The sequence below is a fragment of the Castanea sativa genome, chromosome 9 (genome assembly GCF_040712315.1).
Source record: "Castanea sativa cultivar Marrone di Chiusa Pesio chromosome 9, ASM4071231v1".
Classification (NCBI taxonomy): Eukaryota; Viridiplantae; Streptophyta; class Magnoliopsida; order Fagales; family Fagaceae; genus Castanea; species Castanea sativa.
Window position 1 is genome coordinate 39,494,721 of NC_134021.1, and position 18,531 is coordinate 39,513,251.

The following is an 18,531-nucleotide window of genomic DNA, read 5'->3' on the forward strand; positions in this document are numbered from 1 at the left end:
TTTTTCCTGTACCTGCAAACGGCTTCTCTTCCAAACCCAAAACCTTTCTCTTCCAAACCACCCATGACCCTTCTCTTCCAAACCCAAAACCCCAAAAAGAAAAAAAAAAATCTCATGTCTCTCTCTCTCGGTGTGTGTATGTATGTGTATCTATTTTATTTCTTCTTTTCTAATCTATGATTCTTTCTTTTCTGATCTATGATGCTTTCTTCTTTTCTGATCTATGATTCTTTCTTTCTCTCTCTGTCGGTGTGTGTATGTATGTGTAACTGCTTCCTTTCTCCTTTTTCTGATCTATGGTTCTTTCTTTTCTAATCTATGATTCTTTTCTGTCTTCTTTTCTGATCTATGATTCTTTCACTCTCTCGGTGGAGATTTGAAGCCGTTTTCTCTCTTTTCTACTCTGTTCTGTCTTCTTTTCTGATCTATGATTTTTTTTCTCTCTCTCTCTCTTGGTGGAGATTTGAAGCCATGGGTTCTCATCGTCACAGCACAGGACAAAAAGGAAGAAGGAAAAAGGAAAAAATTTTAAGCCGTAGGTTAACGCTATTTGTTTGAATATGAAATTGGACAGATGTCAAAATTTTAAGTAGGGAACCTAAGGCACTGTATGTAAAGGTACTGTACCTAAGTTTTGCCCATATATATATATATATATATTTTATCGAGTTCTCCCCAAATTTTGTCACTTCTTAAGGGTGAGGTGTAGGGGTATTTTTGTACCACATAATTGTCAATCTCAAATAGGGAAAGTCTCTTAAATAATAATATAAAATAGATATAGATAAATGATAGTTATTAAACACACCTGGATTCCATATTAAGCCTTAGAGCATTGGCATTGTGTTATGCCAAAAGCCATTTTAACACACAAAACTTACTTTTTTAATTTTAGCACAACATTTTACAATACACTCTACATCATATCTTCTATTTTAACATTACACTATATTAAAATAATCATAAAAAACTCAGTTGTATTAAAAAAATTAATTAAAAAAAATCCAAGCAGAACAATCCATCATCTCTATCCTACCCCCAATACCCTCCACCACTACCATTGAAATCCATAAACATAGAGAGATTCGATCCTAAACGAAAAAAAAAAAAAGAGAAATATATAGAAGGGAGAGAAGATGGTGAGGACAACGGACATTGGTGGTGGCTTCGTCGGTGTGCTTCACTGGTTCACCGCCACTTCAACCCACATCCCACATCACAAACTTAGATCCACATCAAGACTCACAACCACCACTCTCACCCACATCTCTCTTGTCCTTAGCCATGCTTGTGGTTTTTTTTTTTTTTAGTTTGAGATCGGCTTTGTGGTACAATTAAAAATAATCATAATTATACTGTTCAAATTACATGGTATTAGCTTAAACTTTTTTTAAATCATACATTTCTAAAACTAGATATATAATTAGTTTGTAAAATTCGATATGTCATATTTTTTCTTAGTGAGTAATTTAATGGGAGAAACCATCGTCAATTGATGCATAGTTCAAGAGAAAAATGTTCATGTTCAAAATTTGAAGGCTATTGCATAATCGTTTATTCCAAATACTAAAACTTTAGATTTTGAACTCCTATAAAAGCTCAAAGGTGTGAACTTGTAGAAATGGGCATTGCGTTCGTTCGAACCTGATCCTAGCAGATTACAACAACCAATATGAGAATTAGTTTTTGAGGATAGTATAACTGGTAAATATAGAAAAAGAGATTGCTAAAAGATTTGTTTCAAGATCAATTATAAATGATTTTAGTACCAGTAGCATGGTTTTGAAACCAGGACCGGCCCGTACGGTCTAACCGGAAAAACTTCGAACCGTTCACTTTTGCGGTTCTTTTAGCTCAAAAATCGCTTTATGGGAAAAAAGCAGGACCCGTAAGAACCGCGGTCAGACCTCACGGTTCTGAGAACCGTGATCAGACCGCTTCTCACGGTTCCTTACTTCCCTTTGAATCTGAACCTAAAAAAAAAAAAAAAACAAAAAAACAAGCTTTAAATTCTCACGCAGCTCCAAGAATGGATTGATGATCGCATAGAAAGCAAGATACCACCAAGGAACATTGATAAAAACCTTAAGAAATGAAAAACCAAAAATCAAAACAAGTAATCCGCCACTGCCATAGGACTTCAGATCGTTATCGACTAAAGCAGGAGGAGAAGATTGTTCTCTTGGGCTAAAGCAGGAGGAGAAGATCGTTCACTAGAAGCCGAAAGTAGCAGATCTTGTCGCTATATTGATGTTTTGGGGGAGATTTTGCTCGGATGATCTGTTTTGGAAGAGAGGGAGAAGAGTTTGTCATGGCCTTCATCTTCGTCTTCTGCTTCTATTTCTTCTTCTTTCTTCTTTTTCTCCTTCTTTTCTTTCTTCTTTCCGTCTCCATTGCTATTTTTTCTGAGTTTCTCACCTTCTCTCTGTTTCGTGTTTGAGCTTGTTTTGATTTTTTTTTTTTTAATGTTTCCAAAGCCCCTTCTCTCTGTTCGGGGGGGAATGTGCAGATTAGCGGTGTGGATGGCATCAATATAGTAAATTAGGCATTGTTTGAAACTATAAAGGAAAATAACAACTCGAGTTTTTGAAACTCGAGATTTACATAAAAAATCGAGTCTTGGAAACTCGCTTTATGCTCGCTTTGCGCTTGCTGAGGTGGACAAAATGCCACCTAGATCTCGAGTTTCTAAAAATCGTTTTACTCCAGATGAAACTCGAGTCTATAAAACTCGAGTTTTACTATATCTTATTTTTAAATTATGTTTTCATACGCATGGAACTCGAGTCTTAGAGACTCGAGTTTTTCCAGAGTAACTCGAGTCTTATAGACTCGATTTCCTCTGGACAGTTTATTTAAAACACAGCCCGTGGCATTAACACTCACAGAGACTCACATTAACACACTCACAGAGAAAGCCTAAAAACAGAGCTCCTCTCAGCCTCACTAACTCTCACTCACTCACCCTCACTAACTCTCACTCACCCATAACTCTCTCACACCACTCACTCTCACAAAACCACATTGTCCACTCTCACAAAATCACATTGTCTACTCTCACTGCTCTTCCCTCTCAGCAAATTCATATCTCAGGTAAGGGTATGCATAATTTGCTTGTCATTGTAGTTGGGTATGTTGTCTATGGGTGTGGGTTAAAGAGTTTTACCATTTATTTTGTAGATAGTTAACATAACTTAGCTAATTTATCAATATTGTGAATTATAGAACTTTGTTTTGTTAGTGTTAATTTTTAGAGTATTTATTTGTATAGTTTTTGTTATCAAAATTTTATTCATCATTTCTAGGTTTTTATTTTTATCATGATCTTACAAATTTCTTTGACTTTATTTATCATTGGTTTGGGTATGAAATGGGTAGTGAATGAATGTAATGAATGGGAATGGGTATGTAATTATCAAAATTTTATTCATCATTTCTAGGTTTTTATTTTTATCATGATCTTACAAATTTCTTTGACTTTATTTATCATTGGTTTGGGTATGAAATGGGTAGTGAATGAATGTAATGAATGGGAATGGGTATGTAATTATCAAAATTTTATTCATCATTTCTAGGCTTTTATTTTTATCATGATCTTTCAAGTTTTTTTGACTTTATTTATCATTGGTTTGGGTAAGAAATGGGTAGTGAATGAATGTAGTGAATGGGTATGTAATCATGTTCCTCTACCCACCTAGTTCTTTCAGAACCCTTTTAGGCATTATAGGTCACCACACAATGGAGTAATAGATAATTCCGTCTCTCCATCCACTAGGATTAGAAGGTTTACGTCTTGGCCTTTAGATATTAATGGGCACTCTATAACCTGGCTTGAATATGTTCATTGGTAAGATTGCATTACTTTTTTCCCTCACTTTACGACTATGTGATTTAACTAACATAGGACTTGACTTGAACAGGTTCACAATGCCTGATATTGTTATAATCATATACCACAGTGGTCCACTTATGAATCCCAATGTGAACAAGGGATTGCCATTTGAGGGGCCGAGTATGAAGACCTATTATGCCCAAGTTGATCGTAGGTTGAAAACTCTTGATGAATTGAAGATGTTTGTCATGGAAGAGTTGTGTAAGAATCCTGATGTGCACAACATACAAATTACTTATCGTATGCCAAATGAAATCTTCAAGCACCGTATTAATTACAAGTATATGGTGATAGAAACAGACAAACATGTAAAGATCATGTTTGACAAGTTGGAGAGTATAGCTGAAGTAAGTAACATTGAGTTGTACATACAGTTGGAGCCGCGTGCAGGATGGCAAGAGGATATCCAACAAACAACCACAAGCTTACAAGTTACGATTCCGGATGCTCAATATGAGTATGCTACACATGTAGAGGATAATAATGTTCATGCCGATGGTGATGATGATGATGATGATGATGATGACGACGACGACGACTACGTTGATGAGACTACTACCGTTAATAATGATGATGACAATGATGATGACGATGATGATGACGACTATGTTGATGAGAATCTTGCCATTAACGGTAAAAATTTTGCCGATAAAGATGAGTATGAAGACATGATTGACAGAAGGGACTTTCGGGACTTTGAGGACTTTGAGAGGGACATTGATGACGATGAGACATTGGACGGTACTGAACCTGATGCAGACAATGTTATTAGTGTCCAAAATATTACGAACACAATCCCTGCCTACGCACCTCCTGCGTTGTCATTCTCTGCAAATACTTGGGAAAATATGGTTGATCCTTCGCATATTGAGATGCCATTTGTGTCTACTTGGAAAGAGGGGATGAATTTGTGCAAAGGGTTGACTTTTGCCAGTAAAGTGGAGGTGAAGCACGTATTAACAATTTGTGCCCTCAAGGAAAACAAACACTTTAAGATCACTAGGTCGACGAGGAAAAATTTTTGTGCGAAATGCGTGCATGAGTCATGCAAGTGGTATGTCTACGCAGTTATGAAGCCCGAGCTCCAAAATCTATGGATGGTCACCGTGTATGTGGGTCCTCACACGTGTATGCCGACTGGGGTGCGAAATGATGGTAGAATGATGAGTTGTAATTTTATTGCAGCAGAAATTCATAACAAGTTACGTGAGAATCACACTACTCAAATTAAGCATCTCAGATCTCTGATAGAGGCGAAATATAATGGCCATAAGCCTTCTTACTACAAGGTATGGGATGCAAAACAAAAGGCGATTGCGCTTATGTTTAGAGATTGGGAAGAATCTTACCAAAGGCTGCAAAAGTTGCTAATGGCGTATATTGATCAGGACCCGACTACCCAGTTTTGCTATCGTGTCACACCCACCGATGAAGATCACACCGTATTGTTGCATTATGTGTTTTGGTCTTTCGGTCCATGCATATCAGGATTCAAATACTGTAAGCCGGTTATCAGTATTGATGGGACCCATCTGTATGGTAAATATCAGGGAAAGTTGTTGGTCGCAATGGCAACCGATGCTAACAACAAGGTATTTCCTCTCGCCTTTGCTGTTGTGGATTGTGAGTCAGGGTCCAGTTAGAGGTGGTTTTTACGATGCCTCAGAGAAACGATTGGCCACCTGATACCTGACAACGGCATTTGCATAATTTCTGACCGACATCTCGGTATCAAAAACGCCATTGCAAACTGGCCTAGAAGGGATGATGGAAAAGCAGGGGTATTTCATAGATATTGCCTTCGACATGTTGCTAGCAACTTCAACACCCATTTTCAGAACTCGACTCTAAAGTCAGCGGCATTGAAAGCGGGATATGCTAGTCAGGTAGTTAAATTTGCTACCATAATGGACTCCATTAAGCAGGTGGAAATTGAGGCCATTAGGAAGAAGAAGAAGGTGACGGGAAGGGATGGTAAGGAAAAGAATCAAGATTATCTTCCATACACATACCTAATAAGCGAGGATGTGGATATGTGGACCCAGTCATACGATGGTGGGAGACGTTTTGGAGCAATGACAACCAATATATCAGAGTGTTTCAATGGTGTACTGAAAGGTGCACGGGGCCTTCCTATTGCCGCGTTGGTTGAGTTCACTTGGAACAAACTTGTTCAATATTTCCACGACCGGCACAAAGAATACCATTATAAGTTGTCAGAGGGTAAGAAATGGAGTGAATATGCCTTATCCATGTGGGATGGAAATAAGCGTAAATCTGAGAAACACTATCTCAAGCCATTTAGCAATGAAGAGCTGATATTTCAAGTAGTTACCCAACTCAACACGTGTAGCGCAGGAGGGGGAAACCACAGTTACGAAATTCGGTTACGGGAAAAAACATGCAGTTATGGGAAATGACAAAATATAGGGATCCCGTGTTCACATGCAATTAGAGTATGTGACTATTTACATATTGATTCGACCACGTATATTCACCCATGTTATGGTTTGAACCATGCCCTTAACACTTATGAGCATGCATTTGTGGTTCCTAAGTCACAGTCATTATGGAGGGATCCCATGGGGCCAAAGTGGTTGCCTAATCCGGCATTGTTGCGGGCCAAAGGTCGACCGGTGAAGTCACGAATAAGGAATGAGATGGATGGAGTAAGGAATAAGGATCAAGAGCCGGGATGGCGGAGGGAGGACGCAGATTTGATAGAGAGTCAACCCAAGCAGACATGTGGACTGTGTCATGCTTCCGGGCATAACCGCAAAAAATGTCTGTAGTCCCGTGACGCTTCCACAAGCGGCCATGTTCCACACTAGGTAGGTTGGCAAAAAATTATGCATTGGTTAAATAATTGTTGTTCATTCGATGTTTACTTAATGTTTACTATCTTGTCTCCTAACCTAAATACTCTACGTTTTTCAGGCATCCTTCCATGGACGACGTTTTTGTCATGCGGACCGCTGATCTTAGGAAAAGTGACTACGTTGTATTGGCTCTATGTGAACTTTTTGATTGTTGTTGAATGTACTTGTAATTCTCTATCCAATGTACCTCTATGAAGATTGTGATTTGAGTAGTATGGTTAGAATTGCAAATTAAGCGTGGTTGGACATGTTTAGAATGGTGATATATTGAGAATGACTTTTGTTGTGATTTGAGTGCATTTACATTGTAAAACTATGCCTGAAATAGAGCATGCTTGTGCTGGGAAAAAAAAAATTTGCCCAGTGAAAATCGAGTTTTAGAGACTCGAGTTCCACTGGGCAATATTCACTGAAACAGAGCATTGCTCTCTGCCTGAAACAGAGCATGCTTCTGCTGGGAAAAAAAAATTTGCCCAATGAAAATCGAGTTTTAGAGACTCGAGTTCCACTGGGCTATATTCACTGAAACAGAGCATTGCTCTCTGCCTGAAATAGAGCATGCTTCTGCTGGGAAAAAAAAAATTTTCCCAGTGAAAATCGAGTTTTAGAGACTCGAGTTCCACTGGGCAATATTCACTGAAACAGAGCATTGCTCTTGCCTGAAACAGAGCATGCTTCTGCTGGGGAAAAAAAAATTTGCCCAGTGAAAATCGAGTTTTAGAGACTCGAGTTTGTTTAAGAAAAATTTCCACAGAATTCGAGTTTTAGATAATCATAAGCATTCAGCTTTGGGCAGATTTGAACTATATTAACAATATTATACACATGCATACTATACCATACAGACACAACATGATACGGAAGGATAGGAAATTATTCAAATGACTTGCTCCTTAATAACCATTCTAGATAAAAGACTCATCTCATTCTCCTACAATGATTTTTTTTTTTTTTTTTTCTATTTGAACTTGACTTTGTGACATACAATCTGATATAACACAGTAAAGCTCAACCGTGTTTTTAAGGCTACAGAAAAATTAAAGACAGAAATGTCAATTGAAACAGATGTAGATGGCATAGTCATTTCATATCTCATTCATCTGAGATTACCTTCTTGGTAATACTGCGAATGGGTTCAACAATGCTGCGTGCTTCCACTATGCCTAACAAAGGAGTGAATGCAAAATAATTACGAGGTGACACCACATGAACATCATATGAGGGGTTTTTCAAAACTAATATTCTTTCCAAAGTGTCCTATACAATAGGCTATAAAGATCACATTAGACATTACCTCTGTAACAAACCTCTTTTTCAAGGTTCACCAATTTTGCATTTTTTAACCCTCGTGTAATGTTTGGGCGGGGGAGGAGGCTGCGGGGCATCATTCTTAGGCTCATCATCATGCTGCAAAGACATTAGATGCATACAGTCAATATTTGGTGTAATGATAAGATAAAATGAACTGCAAAATAGGCCTATACATCGTAATTAATGGTATCGTACCATAGAGCTGCCTTTGTGTCCTATTTTGTGTCCACCTATCCCACAAGTGGGAGCTCTTCTAGCACGTTGCGGTCTACCTCATGGGGGTGAGGGCTGATGAGGGGGATGCTCGTCCAGTACATCAGTATCTGGCTGAAGAGTGTCAATCCCAATTGGAGGTCCTAGAGGGTCAGATGAGGATGAGGTAGGTGGGTAATGATGCTCTGTGTACAGGCCAGGAGTGGGGATCATTGTCATAGGTTCCGTACGGGGTGGGTCTATGGGCAAAGTGGGTGCACTGGAGCTGGTGGATGGGTTTGAGGGTGTCTCGGGGTGCATAGGAGGGGTCAACTGAGAATGAATACCGAGATCGAAACTGGGCTACGAAGGTGGGGTGGGTGAAGGGACCTCGGGCTAAGGAGATGCATCTACCATGGGTGGAGGGACCTCAGGTTGGAGAGATGCGTGCGGGATGGGTGCAGGTATCTCAAGACTACTTACAACCCGAGCGGTTGTTGCACACCGACCACGGCCCCTAGCTGCACTTGTGCTTCGGCTTGCTGTAGCAGGCCGACCACGGCCCCTAGCTGCACTTGTGCTTCGGCTTGCTATTACAGGCCCACCACGGCCCCTAGCTGCAGTAGCACGGGTCGATGTACTTACGGGTGCTGCGCTTGTGCTTGGGGTTGTAGTAGCTGCTGATTCAATCTCATGCTCATTGTTTGCCTCCCTATTTGCTGCAGGACCACCACCAAGCCCAGCTAGATCATTTAGGACGCGTCGGACATGGTTATGTGCTCGGCTGCCTACAGGAAGCATCTCCAACAACGCTAAATGGCTTTCAATCTGAAACCGAGAAAGAACCATTACAATTAGATTTGAGAGATTTACATATCAATTGTAGAATGGATAATATAGTATTTTATTAATCTACCCAAATACTCAACTAAGATATGTCTAATTAGAACACATTACCGATATATCTAATTTTACGCTGTTGCGGTCGACATACTTTCGAGTGACCGAACGGTACCAGCGGTAATAGTCATGATCGCGAGGCATCTCACCAATCTGAGGAGGTGCATGGCAAAGTCGTTGTTGTCTCATATCCCATGTAAGGATATACGGTCCATGCTCCTCCCTCCAATTCTTTTCCACCTTCCTACGCAAGTCCATTCTATGCAGTCTTTCATCGTACATAACATGGTCGAGCCGCTCTTGCTCCAACCCAAACTGACGAAGGACACGATCTGGGTGGTGTATCTCTACTATGCAAAAACACTCAAGTGGCACCCTTGCCGTCCACGTATCCCTCCTTGCAACGCAAAAGTCAGGAAGGTGGCTGAAGTCTGCCTCGTATGGCTGCCACACAATCTACAATAGAAATAAAAAACAATTATCATAACATCAAGGAATGTGAAACAAGGGAGAATACATAGATAAAGGGAAAAACAAAAATTAAAACAGAAGATATGTTAAAGGATGAAGCAATCATATTCCTAAGGAAAATTAACATAACCAAACAGAATTTTTGTTTGCCATACTTGGTCCAGCTGCAATCTAACTAATTGCTCGCGATAGTGGATCAAGGCCATGCCGGATGGCCTACTCTTCGAGCTTGGCACTCGCACCCACCTACAGTTACGAGCGAATAACATAAGATAAGATAATACCCATGTTATAGTTACTAAGAAGAGTACATTGCAGAACACGCACAATATCAGAAAACTACTTACTTAAATGCAAGTGGAGCATATGGCCATGGTCCATAATCACATCCAGGTGGGGGCTCTATCCTCAGGCACAAGAATGGCAACCTTGCCCATGCCCAATACTGGACCAATGTGCACGCCCCACCAATCTGTGATGCCCCTTTCTTGCTTGCCCGACACAACTCTCTGTACAACCAAGCCAAGCAACCACTACCCCAACTATACTGTGGCGGATCACGAAGGTCACGCAAGAACGCCAAGAATATCAAATGCACCCTATCTCCCGACTTGTCCATGAAAAGCTTATCCCCTAGCAGCGCTAAAATATAGCACCGGACATACTGGTGTATCTGCATCTCCGTTGCATCATGAGGCAGTGGCGCTGCAATGGCGTCAACAAGGCGGCTGATGAGAATTCTTTGCCCCACCAAAGTTTTGTTGTCATTCCCCGGAGTAAAACCAAGCAACTCCATGCACAGATCTCGTCAATCCCCATCCACCACAGCAGTCGGCCCAACCAAGACCTCACCGTTTATAGGAAGTCCAAAGATGACCTCCACATCTTGTAGGGTGATTGACATCTCACCATGTGGAAGATGGAACGTATGCGTCTCCGGCCGCCATCGCTCAACTAGGGCCGATATTAGGCAATGATCTATCTCTCTGGAAGGGGTCCTAAACAATCCTTCCAGCCTTAGCAACTTGATAATATCAATCACCCGATTATCTCCCATCTGAATGCTTGCCATCTCCTTAGTGCGACCACGGCACGTAAGTGGGCCTGGGTCCTGCAAAATCCATAAAAATTATAGCAGTTGTTACAACTACAAATACAACTTTGAAAGAACTTGCTAACTAAAAGTCAAAGACAACGTAAAAATTAAAGTGGTTGTTAGAGCTAGATATTTCACCTCGCCATTCCAAATGTCCTCTGATCGATGATATCATTGTCGCGTCAACAATGACTCATCAAGCGGACCAGGGTGCAAGATCTGTGGCTCGTCATCAATCCGAGGCTCCATACTACAAACATTCAGATACTCAACCGTGAGATCATTAATAGTGTGGGGGCAAAGGAATGCTATTCTACATGCAAAATAAATCTATACTGAAGAGCAGCTTATTGGCATTATTTAAAAAAGGATGCTAAAAGAATAGAAAGCAAGAAGAAGTACAGCCTTGATCTTTTCTGTTCCTATGTTTACCTATTCACTTTTTTTTTTTTTTGTGTGTGGATGTTTTTTGAATTTACTGAATTGATCCTATCTGGGTTTGCAGACTTTTTGATTATTTCTGAATTGGTTTCATTTGACATTTGTTACTTAGTGACTGAAACAGTAAAGATTTTGATGTCTCAAGCTGGTTAATAGGATAATTTGGTAATTGTCAGTAAGCACTCTAATTTAGTTACTGCTTGATTATGGCCATCTTTTTAATGGATTCCAATGGAGAAATCTAGAGCTTGTGCAATTAAAAAATCCCATGAAAGTTTGATGGGTTTTTTTTTTTTTTTTTTTGGTTAGGTAAGATGTTGAAGTCACTAAAATAAGATGAAACCATAACATAACTGTTAAGAGGAGATTCAATTTGAACAATGCCTTCTTAGCTGCATTTATCTGTTCCTTTTTTTTATATATACAAATTAATAATAACACCATCTCAAATTGCTTTGTCACATAAAATCATCAAACACAACCTTGTGAATAAACAAATCCACCAGAGTCTAGAGTAGAATTCCATAAGGGTTGTCTTAATTTGATCAAAAAATAAGCAACTATTGTCTTCAATAGAAATATGAAAAAGTTGACCCCCCCTTGCATGGTTGAATAAGCTGCATTATATTTTTGAATAAAATTTCCCTGGAACAATCTACTTGCTGATAAATTGAAAATCACGATTGTCTTGTCACTTCTACATGCAAATGCTTTAAAACTTGCTTGCCAATACCTGTATCCAAGCCCTTTCCTAAAAATGTTCCTCAACATAAACTGACTAATACATCTAGTTTCCCTTTTCAATTACACCCTTATTAATGCAACTAAGCACTTACGTAAGGATGTTTTGGTTATTTTCTTGTAAACTTTTGCAACATATGCATATGAATCACATAAGCTAGTGCCCAAGAGCTTTGCATTTAGTGTTTAAAATTTTTGTTGCTATAATAAAAGGACTCTAGTGCCATGTATATGAATCATTCCTTGTTGATTTAATAGTTAATACCAAGTAATAGGTGTGCCAAGTGGTGGGTTTTTCATGTTTGTGGCAAGCAGATTTGCTAAGGAAGTTTTTTGTTTTTTCACATTCTGTTGTTGGCAATACTACATAATTATAGCTGATAGGAAAGAAAATCTTCTCATCAAGGTTTGTTCCACCTGAATTTTGTGATAGAGAATTTGCCAATTTTTATGTGTGATAAGTTGATCCCTGTTATTTTGAGATCATATTTAGTATTAAGAGTTTTCCTTGAATTAGTACCACTCTCGGGACTTGCACAAAAACAATGCTTTGCCCCTAATGTCCAATCAACTAATGTGCCTGAACACATTTCAAGGAAAATCATCTATCTTTGGGTTTGAGTGGCATTTCACCCTAATAACAACAATTTCTACCCTCTACCCAAATGGAGGGCTAAGCTGAAAAGAAAACAACGGCAAAAAAAACTAGTTCTAATGACTTGCTTCTGAAACATTGAGATATCTAAATAAAAAAACTCTCTCCGACCACTCTCATTCCAAATTTCCAATTATTAGTATTATTTTATTCTATAACAACACTCTCCGACGACTAAATGGAAACTCTCATTCCAAAGGAAGTACTCGACCCATTATAAACAAGACCCAAATCAGAAAAACAACACTGAACTAAAAATCCTTTCTTTCCTGATTTGTACTGGGTCTCCACTCTCCAACTCAATCAAAATTTGAAAAAGCAAAAAAGAAACTAAAACAAAACCAAAAGCTTGGGGTTGCAAAAGCAAACAATGGCGGCTTACCCGGTTGCACAGAAATAATAATAATAAGTAATGCTTGATTAGGCTTGATGAAAAATATAAACAACAATCAAACAACAAGCAATGGTGTATACCAGACTTTCAACGATCAAACTTTCTTAGCATTCAAGAGCGAAAATTTGAAAAGGATTTACCTTGGTACAAATACTGTGGAATAAACCGAATCGGAGAGAAAGACTGAATCTTGAAGGGACTGGTGTGAGAATAAAATGAGGAGAGTATCCGTTAGAGTGAGAATCAAAGAGAGCGAGTCGAGTGAGAGTAACTGAGTGGGAGTGAGGAGAGAGCTCTAGACAGGTATAGGTGAGATTTTAGGTTTTAAGCGGTCAAAAACGTATTTCTGAAAGGGGTGTTTAAAAACGATGATTAGATATCGAGTTTTAGAAACTCGATTTTGTAAACATAATCGAGTACTAAAAACTCGATTTTTAGTTGAATACCGAGTTTTAGAAACTCGATTTTGCAAGAATCCACATGGAAAGATATGTCCACGTCAGTAATGAAAAACCCCATAATCGAGTACTAAAAACTCGAGTTTCATTTCAATCTCGAGTTTTAGAAACTCAAGTTGTTAGTTTCCCATTTTCTTCCAAAACCAGCCAACTAACGAAATCTTTAGCACAGTAATGTTATTTGGAAAGAGTGTTCCTCTGTTCGGTGTTTGTCCTTGTTTTGATTTTTTTTTTTTTAATGTTTCCAAAGCTCTTCACGTGACTTGCTTTGGGAAAGATGGAAACTCTTTATTTTTGAATTAGTTTCAGCGGTTAGATCTTTGAGCATGTGATGTGCCACTTCTTTGTATTTTTCCTAGTAATGGTACAATAACAGAGAGAGCATGCTTTTTTTTTTTTTTTTTGATGCTGCAGGTCTAGACCGTCTGGTACAACATCACTGCACAGTGCAGATGGCCAATACCAATGGAGTTGTTCTCAGTTTTGACCCTTCAAACTTTACTACATGATAATTGTGACAAAAAAGTTGTGAAATATTTTGTAACACTAAATTTTTTCGTTTTAAAAAAAATTGTAAATATTAATTAAAAATATTTATAATATTTTATTTGTTATATTTTTCGTGTGTGTTTTAATAAGTATACTGTTTACTTAAAAAAAAAAGTTTGAATGGTAGAGAAAAAATAATAAGTCAACAGATACAATTAAGTATATAATAATTATTAAATAATTATTTTAATTTAAAATTACTAAGTGTCCTTCTAATTCCTATATTATTACAATATTACTATCACGAGTTTAACTAATCAACATATAAACAAATAAAAAAATATTATATCTATGTAAGTTTAGGATATGATATTTCTTATTTGTCCTGTGAAAGTTATGATATGAAAAAATACATTTGAAAGATAAATTTCTATATTTAATTGGGTCATTTGATTTAATTTTTCTATTTATACTAATTTAATATATTTATTTGTATTCAAATAATTATTAAATTAATTATGACGTCATCACGGTTCGACCTCGGTTCGACTTCGGTTCGACCTTAAAAACCTTGAACCTCTCCATTTTACAGTTCAATGAACGGTCTGGGTCTGAAAACCATGACCAGTAGAACAAAACTTTTGTTAAGTTAAGCAAATTTATATATTAATTTTTTTAAAATTTAAGAATTGTTATATTTAGCTTGTGCCCCTTATAAAAAATTCTTAGCTTCACTACTAGGAGAGCGTTTGGATCCAAATTAATGCTGCGTCTGTGCGTTTTGCGTTTGTGAATTGCTGGGACCCACGCTGTACAGTAGAACAAAAACGCTGAGGGGAAACGCGGGATGAAAAGAGCTGAAACAAATCAACAACGCATTGTTTCATTAAACAAAAAACGCGTGTTGGGTACTGTTCATGGACACCTTCAAAGCTAGCAAAATTCATTTGAAAGAGCTGAAACAATGAGACGCACCGTTTCATTAAAAAATGTCCAAGACGTGCGTGTTATGTTCACAAGCGAGACGGTGCAGACAGCTTCCATTTGATCATTGCACAAGCACAGCTCCATCTGATCAAAATGGTGTGGAGTTTTCTCTGTTCAACGGATCTTTTTTCACTTCTTCAGCTTTCTTCTTTTCTCCCAACTACCGTGTCAGTAATGTCTTCAAAGCTCTTCAATGCTCCATCCGAATCATCTTCAATGAATTGCACCTACCCACCAACCACAAAACCATCAAAACAGAGCACACACGGTAGAAAACCCATTACGCGGAACACCTCAAAAAAACCCCCTCTGTTCTTCCTTCGTGCGAGCGAACCTTCTCTCCGCTTGGGACATCGTTGCCGCCACTGTGGGTCTCTGCATTCATGGGTAAGTTGTGTCTAACTCCTTATGCTCTCTCATGTGTTGGTGTGGTTATATTGTGATCCATGAGGCTTCATCAATCTGTGGTTTTTTTTTTTTTTTTTTTTTTGTGTTCAACGGTTGTGTGTGGTGTTTGTGTTCATCGTTTGTGTGTGGTTATATTGTGGGTTTCTTGATCCTTCATGTAATACCACATGTAAATTCTCTTCTTGCCTCTGTTGTATTTGGATGTATGTGATTTCACTTTGCATTTTTCATGGCTATCATGCCTAACTGATTATATGATATGCACACAAACTGTTTGTTCAAATGCCTCAATGAGTATAGAAGGAAGTTGTAGCAAAAATGGTTAAGGAGAAATTGAAGGCTGGTGGTAGTAATGATCCGAGAGCTGACTGGAAAGACCTTAAGGAACTACAAGCTTTTTGTGAGTTCTGTGCTGCTCAAGTCCTACAAGGCCAGAGGAACGGAGAATTTTTGACCAAAATTGGGGTTGATGCAGTGATATCTGAGTTGGGTAACATAGGAAAAGTGGTGACTTACCTGTAGATTAAAAACAAATGGGATCATCTGAAAAAAGGGTGGAGGTAGTATAACGAGTGTTTTGACAATGAGATTGGGTTGGGTTATGATGCTGGCACTGGGCTACTTCAGGCCAGTGATGAGTGGTGGACCCGAAAGATTGCGGTTAGTTCACTTTAGATGATTGTGAAAAACTTTATTATCTACAACTATATTATTGTGTTCTAACTACTGTTTCTCCACATGTAGGCATGTCCCACTGCAAAAACCTTCAAAAATAAACGTTTGTCGAATTGTGAGTTGATGAACATCATGTATGGAGGCACGGTTGCAACGGGAAAAAATGCATTCTGCACAAGCGCTTAAATGCCAAAGGAAACCATCGAAGGGTCTGGGGACTCTACTGATAGCACAAAATTTGTTGACCCCCAATGTGAACCCTTTGTGAATGTTGATGCAATGGAGGTTGAAGGTCCATCATTTTCGAGGGCAGGACCGACAATGACTAAGGGGAAAGGCTTGACAACTAGTGTCCACCTTTTCAAGCCAATTTGCAAGAAAAAAAAAAACGTTCAGTTGCGCAAGAGATGTCCGACTCATTGAAGAGCATCTCAGAGGTTTTTCTTGAAAGTAGAAGTGTAAGCATCCGTACACCACTTGCTTCCACAACAACTACTCAAGTTAAAGCAATTCTGGACATGGTGTTAAGTCTTCCTGGGGTCCACTCGGGTCATTACCTTAATCTGTTCAGCACCGTCTACTTCATGGAAAAAGAGAAGGGTAGGCACATGTTTGCAACACTTTGCGATAACAAGGACGTCCAGCTGAAGTGGCTACAAAATGAGTACCAAAGGCACCCTGAATTTCATTTTTAGTGAAGGAAAGGGGATTGTCTCGATAGGATTGGTATAGTAATCGTTTTTTAAGTGTTTTACTTGTTGCACTATGTTTTCTTTCTTTTGTTTTTATTGGTAGAAACTAATGCTTACCATGGGTGTGTATGTAAGACAATGGTTACCAATTAATTGTCATGTGTAGTGTATGCTTACCTCTTCCCTTTTATTATGCCTACTTGTTCCTTTGCTTGTTGCATTTTCTTTTTTACTGGTGAGTTTTGAAACTAGTAAAACTTTTTCTTTATTTTTTTAAGGTTTTTGTTTAAAGCATGGCAGGTCTTGACAATAGATAATATTGTGTTTTGTTCAATACTTCCTTGTAAAACACTCTATAGTTTTTTTTTTTTAAAATTTTTTTTCATATGTTCTAATATTAATAACCTTTTAGACATTTTTTTTGGGCATAGTTAAGTCCTCAAAGCTTGATCCTTCCCACAACTATATAACTCTTCACCTCATGGAAGGTATGTAGGTTTCTTTTACCTAACAGTTTTTCTCATATTTTTCTTTTTTAATTTTGTTTATGATATATCTTTAGGCATGATTTTGAGTGTGATAATAATGGGCTTGCTTGGATACCCTCTTCATATTTTTATAAGTATTTATAGAATAGTGTGCAATACGTCTATGCTTGTTTGCTATATATGTCTATTGGCATTTGTTAATTGTAAACCTGCTGTAAGAAGCCCATGTTATTGGCTAAATCTTATTGGTGTATAATTTATTGTGTATGTTTAATTGGTGATATGTGCTCAAGGTAATTATGCAAGAGAAATTAACTGAAAATTAAAGCTGGTGGAAAAGATAGGGATGTACTATTATGTGGAGGGATAGGCTGGTGTGATGTATCACTTTTCTACTTAGGTCTTCTGGTTCCCTCTAAAACAGAGCATCTTTTGAGCCAGCAATGAAGCAATAATTCTTCTAAGTTGTGAAGTTGTTTTGGGGGGGTTAGATCATGAAATCTATTAATGTTTTCGAAAGAGCTAGTGTGTTACATGGTGGTTATAGAAGGGGATAAGATCTCTAGGTGTTTTTTAAATTGTTGTCAAATGAGAAGAATTAATGCAGCAGGAGTGTAAGTACTGAATTGATTATGGTTTTCTTCTGCTTTGCAAATGTTGTTTGATTATCTTGACACTTTTTAGTCATTCCCCTTTTTTTTTAATTTTTTTTATTATTATTTATAAACGAGCAAAAAGGATTCTTTAGGTGATGCAGGTTGGTTTAAATTTTGCAGGTGTCACCCAAATTTTTATGGTAATCTAGTAGCAAATACAACAGCTGGTATTGCTAGTGGCACAGGAGTCATACCAGCAGCTGGTATTGCTGGTGGCGGAGTGATCGGAATAGATGAATCTAGAAACGAGCGCAAAGAGAGAGAGACAGATAGAGAATGAGGTTTGCTTGTGAATCAAAAAAACAGCAGGAACGAGAACGAGATGCTACGCTGTGGAGTTTTGAGAAGTGATAGAAGAAGGAAGGAAGAGAATGAAGTTTGCTCGGAGGATTTCTGAGCTTGTGGATTTCTGAGAATGAGAGACTACGCTATGTGGATTTCTAAGAAGTGATAGAAGAAGGAAGGGGAAAAAAATGTTGTATTTATATGCCACAGTAATTTTAGTTGAGCTACATTAATTGTATATCCCAAATTATCATCCACGTTTTTTTACTTATTTGCTACAGTGTTTTCAGTTTTCAGTTTCAGCAAAATAAGTTCTATCCAAACGAACCTTAGATTTCATACTACTTTTTATCTGAGATTTATTTATAATGGAAAATGTTAACGAATGCTCTAAAGACATTGGCTTAGGAATTATTTTTAA

At 38.1% G+C, this 18,531-nt stretch overlaps 1 protein-coding gene and 1 pseudogene across 1 annotated transcript; one reads left to right on the forward strand and one right to left on the reverse strand.

Annotated features, from left to right (window-relative positions):
- Positions 1-9,319: 9,319 nt before the first annotated feature.
- On the reverse strand, positions 9,320-10,324 carry LOC142609202 (serine/threonine-protein phosphatase 7 long form homolog). The gene is made up of 4 exons (XM_075780811.1): positions 9,993-10,324; positions 9,801-9,891; positions 9,460-9,630; positions 9,320-9,418 (listed from the first exon to the last, which is right to left on the reverse strand). Exons 1-4 carry the CDS (start codon positions 10,322-10,324, stop codon positions 9,320-9,322), a joined length of 693 nt encoding a protein of 230 aa, XP_075636926.1.
- A 4,756-nt stretch (positions 10,325-15,080) lies between these two features.
- On the forward strand, positions 15,081-16,684 carry LOC142610022 (uncharacterized; annotated as a pseudogene).
- Positions 16,685-18,531: the final 1,847 nt, after the last annotated feature.

Coding starts and splice junctions, on each gene's coding strand:
- LOC142609202 (XM_075780811.1), bottom strand. CDS start 10,324: ATGCAGATACACCAGTATGTCCGGTGCTATATTTTAGCGCTGCTAGGG. Junction 9,631..9,800: donor TTAGATTGCAGCTGGACCAA/GTATGGCAAACA, acceptor TTTCTATTGTAG/ATTGTGTGGCAGCCATACGA. Junction 9,419..9,459: donor AGCAAGAGCGGCTCGACCAT/GTTATGTACGAT, acceptor GGACTTGCGTAG/GAAGGTGGAAAAGAATTGGA.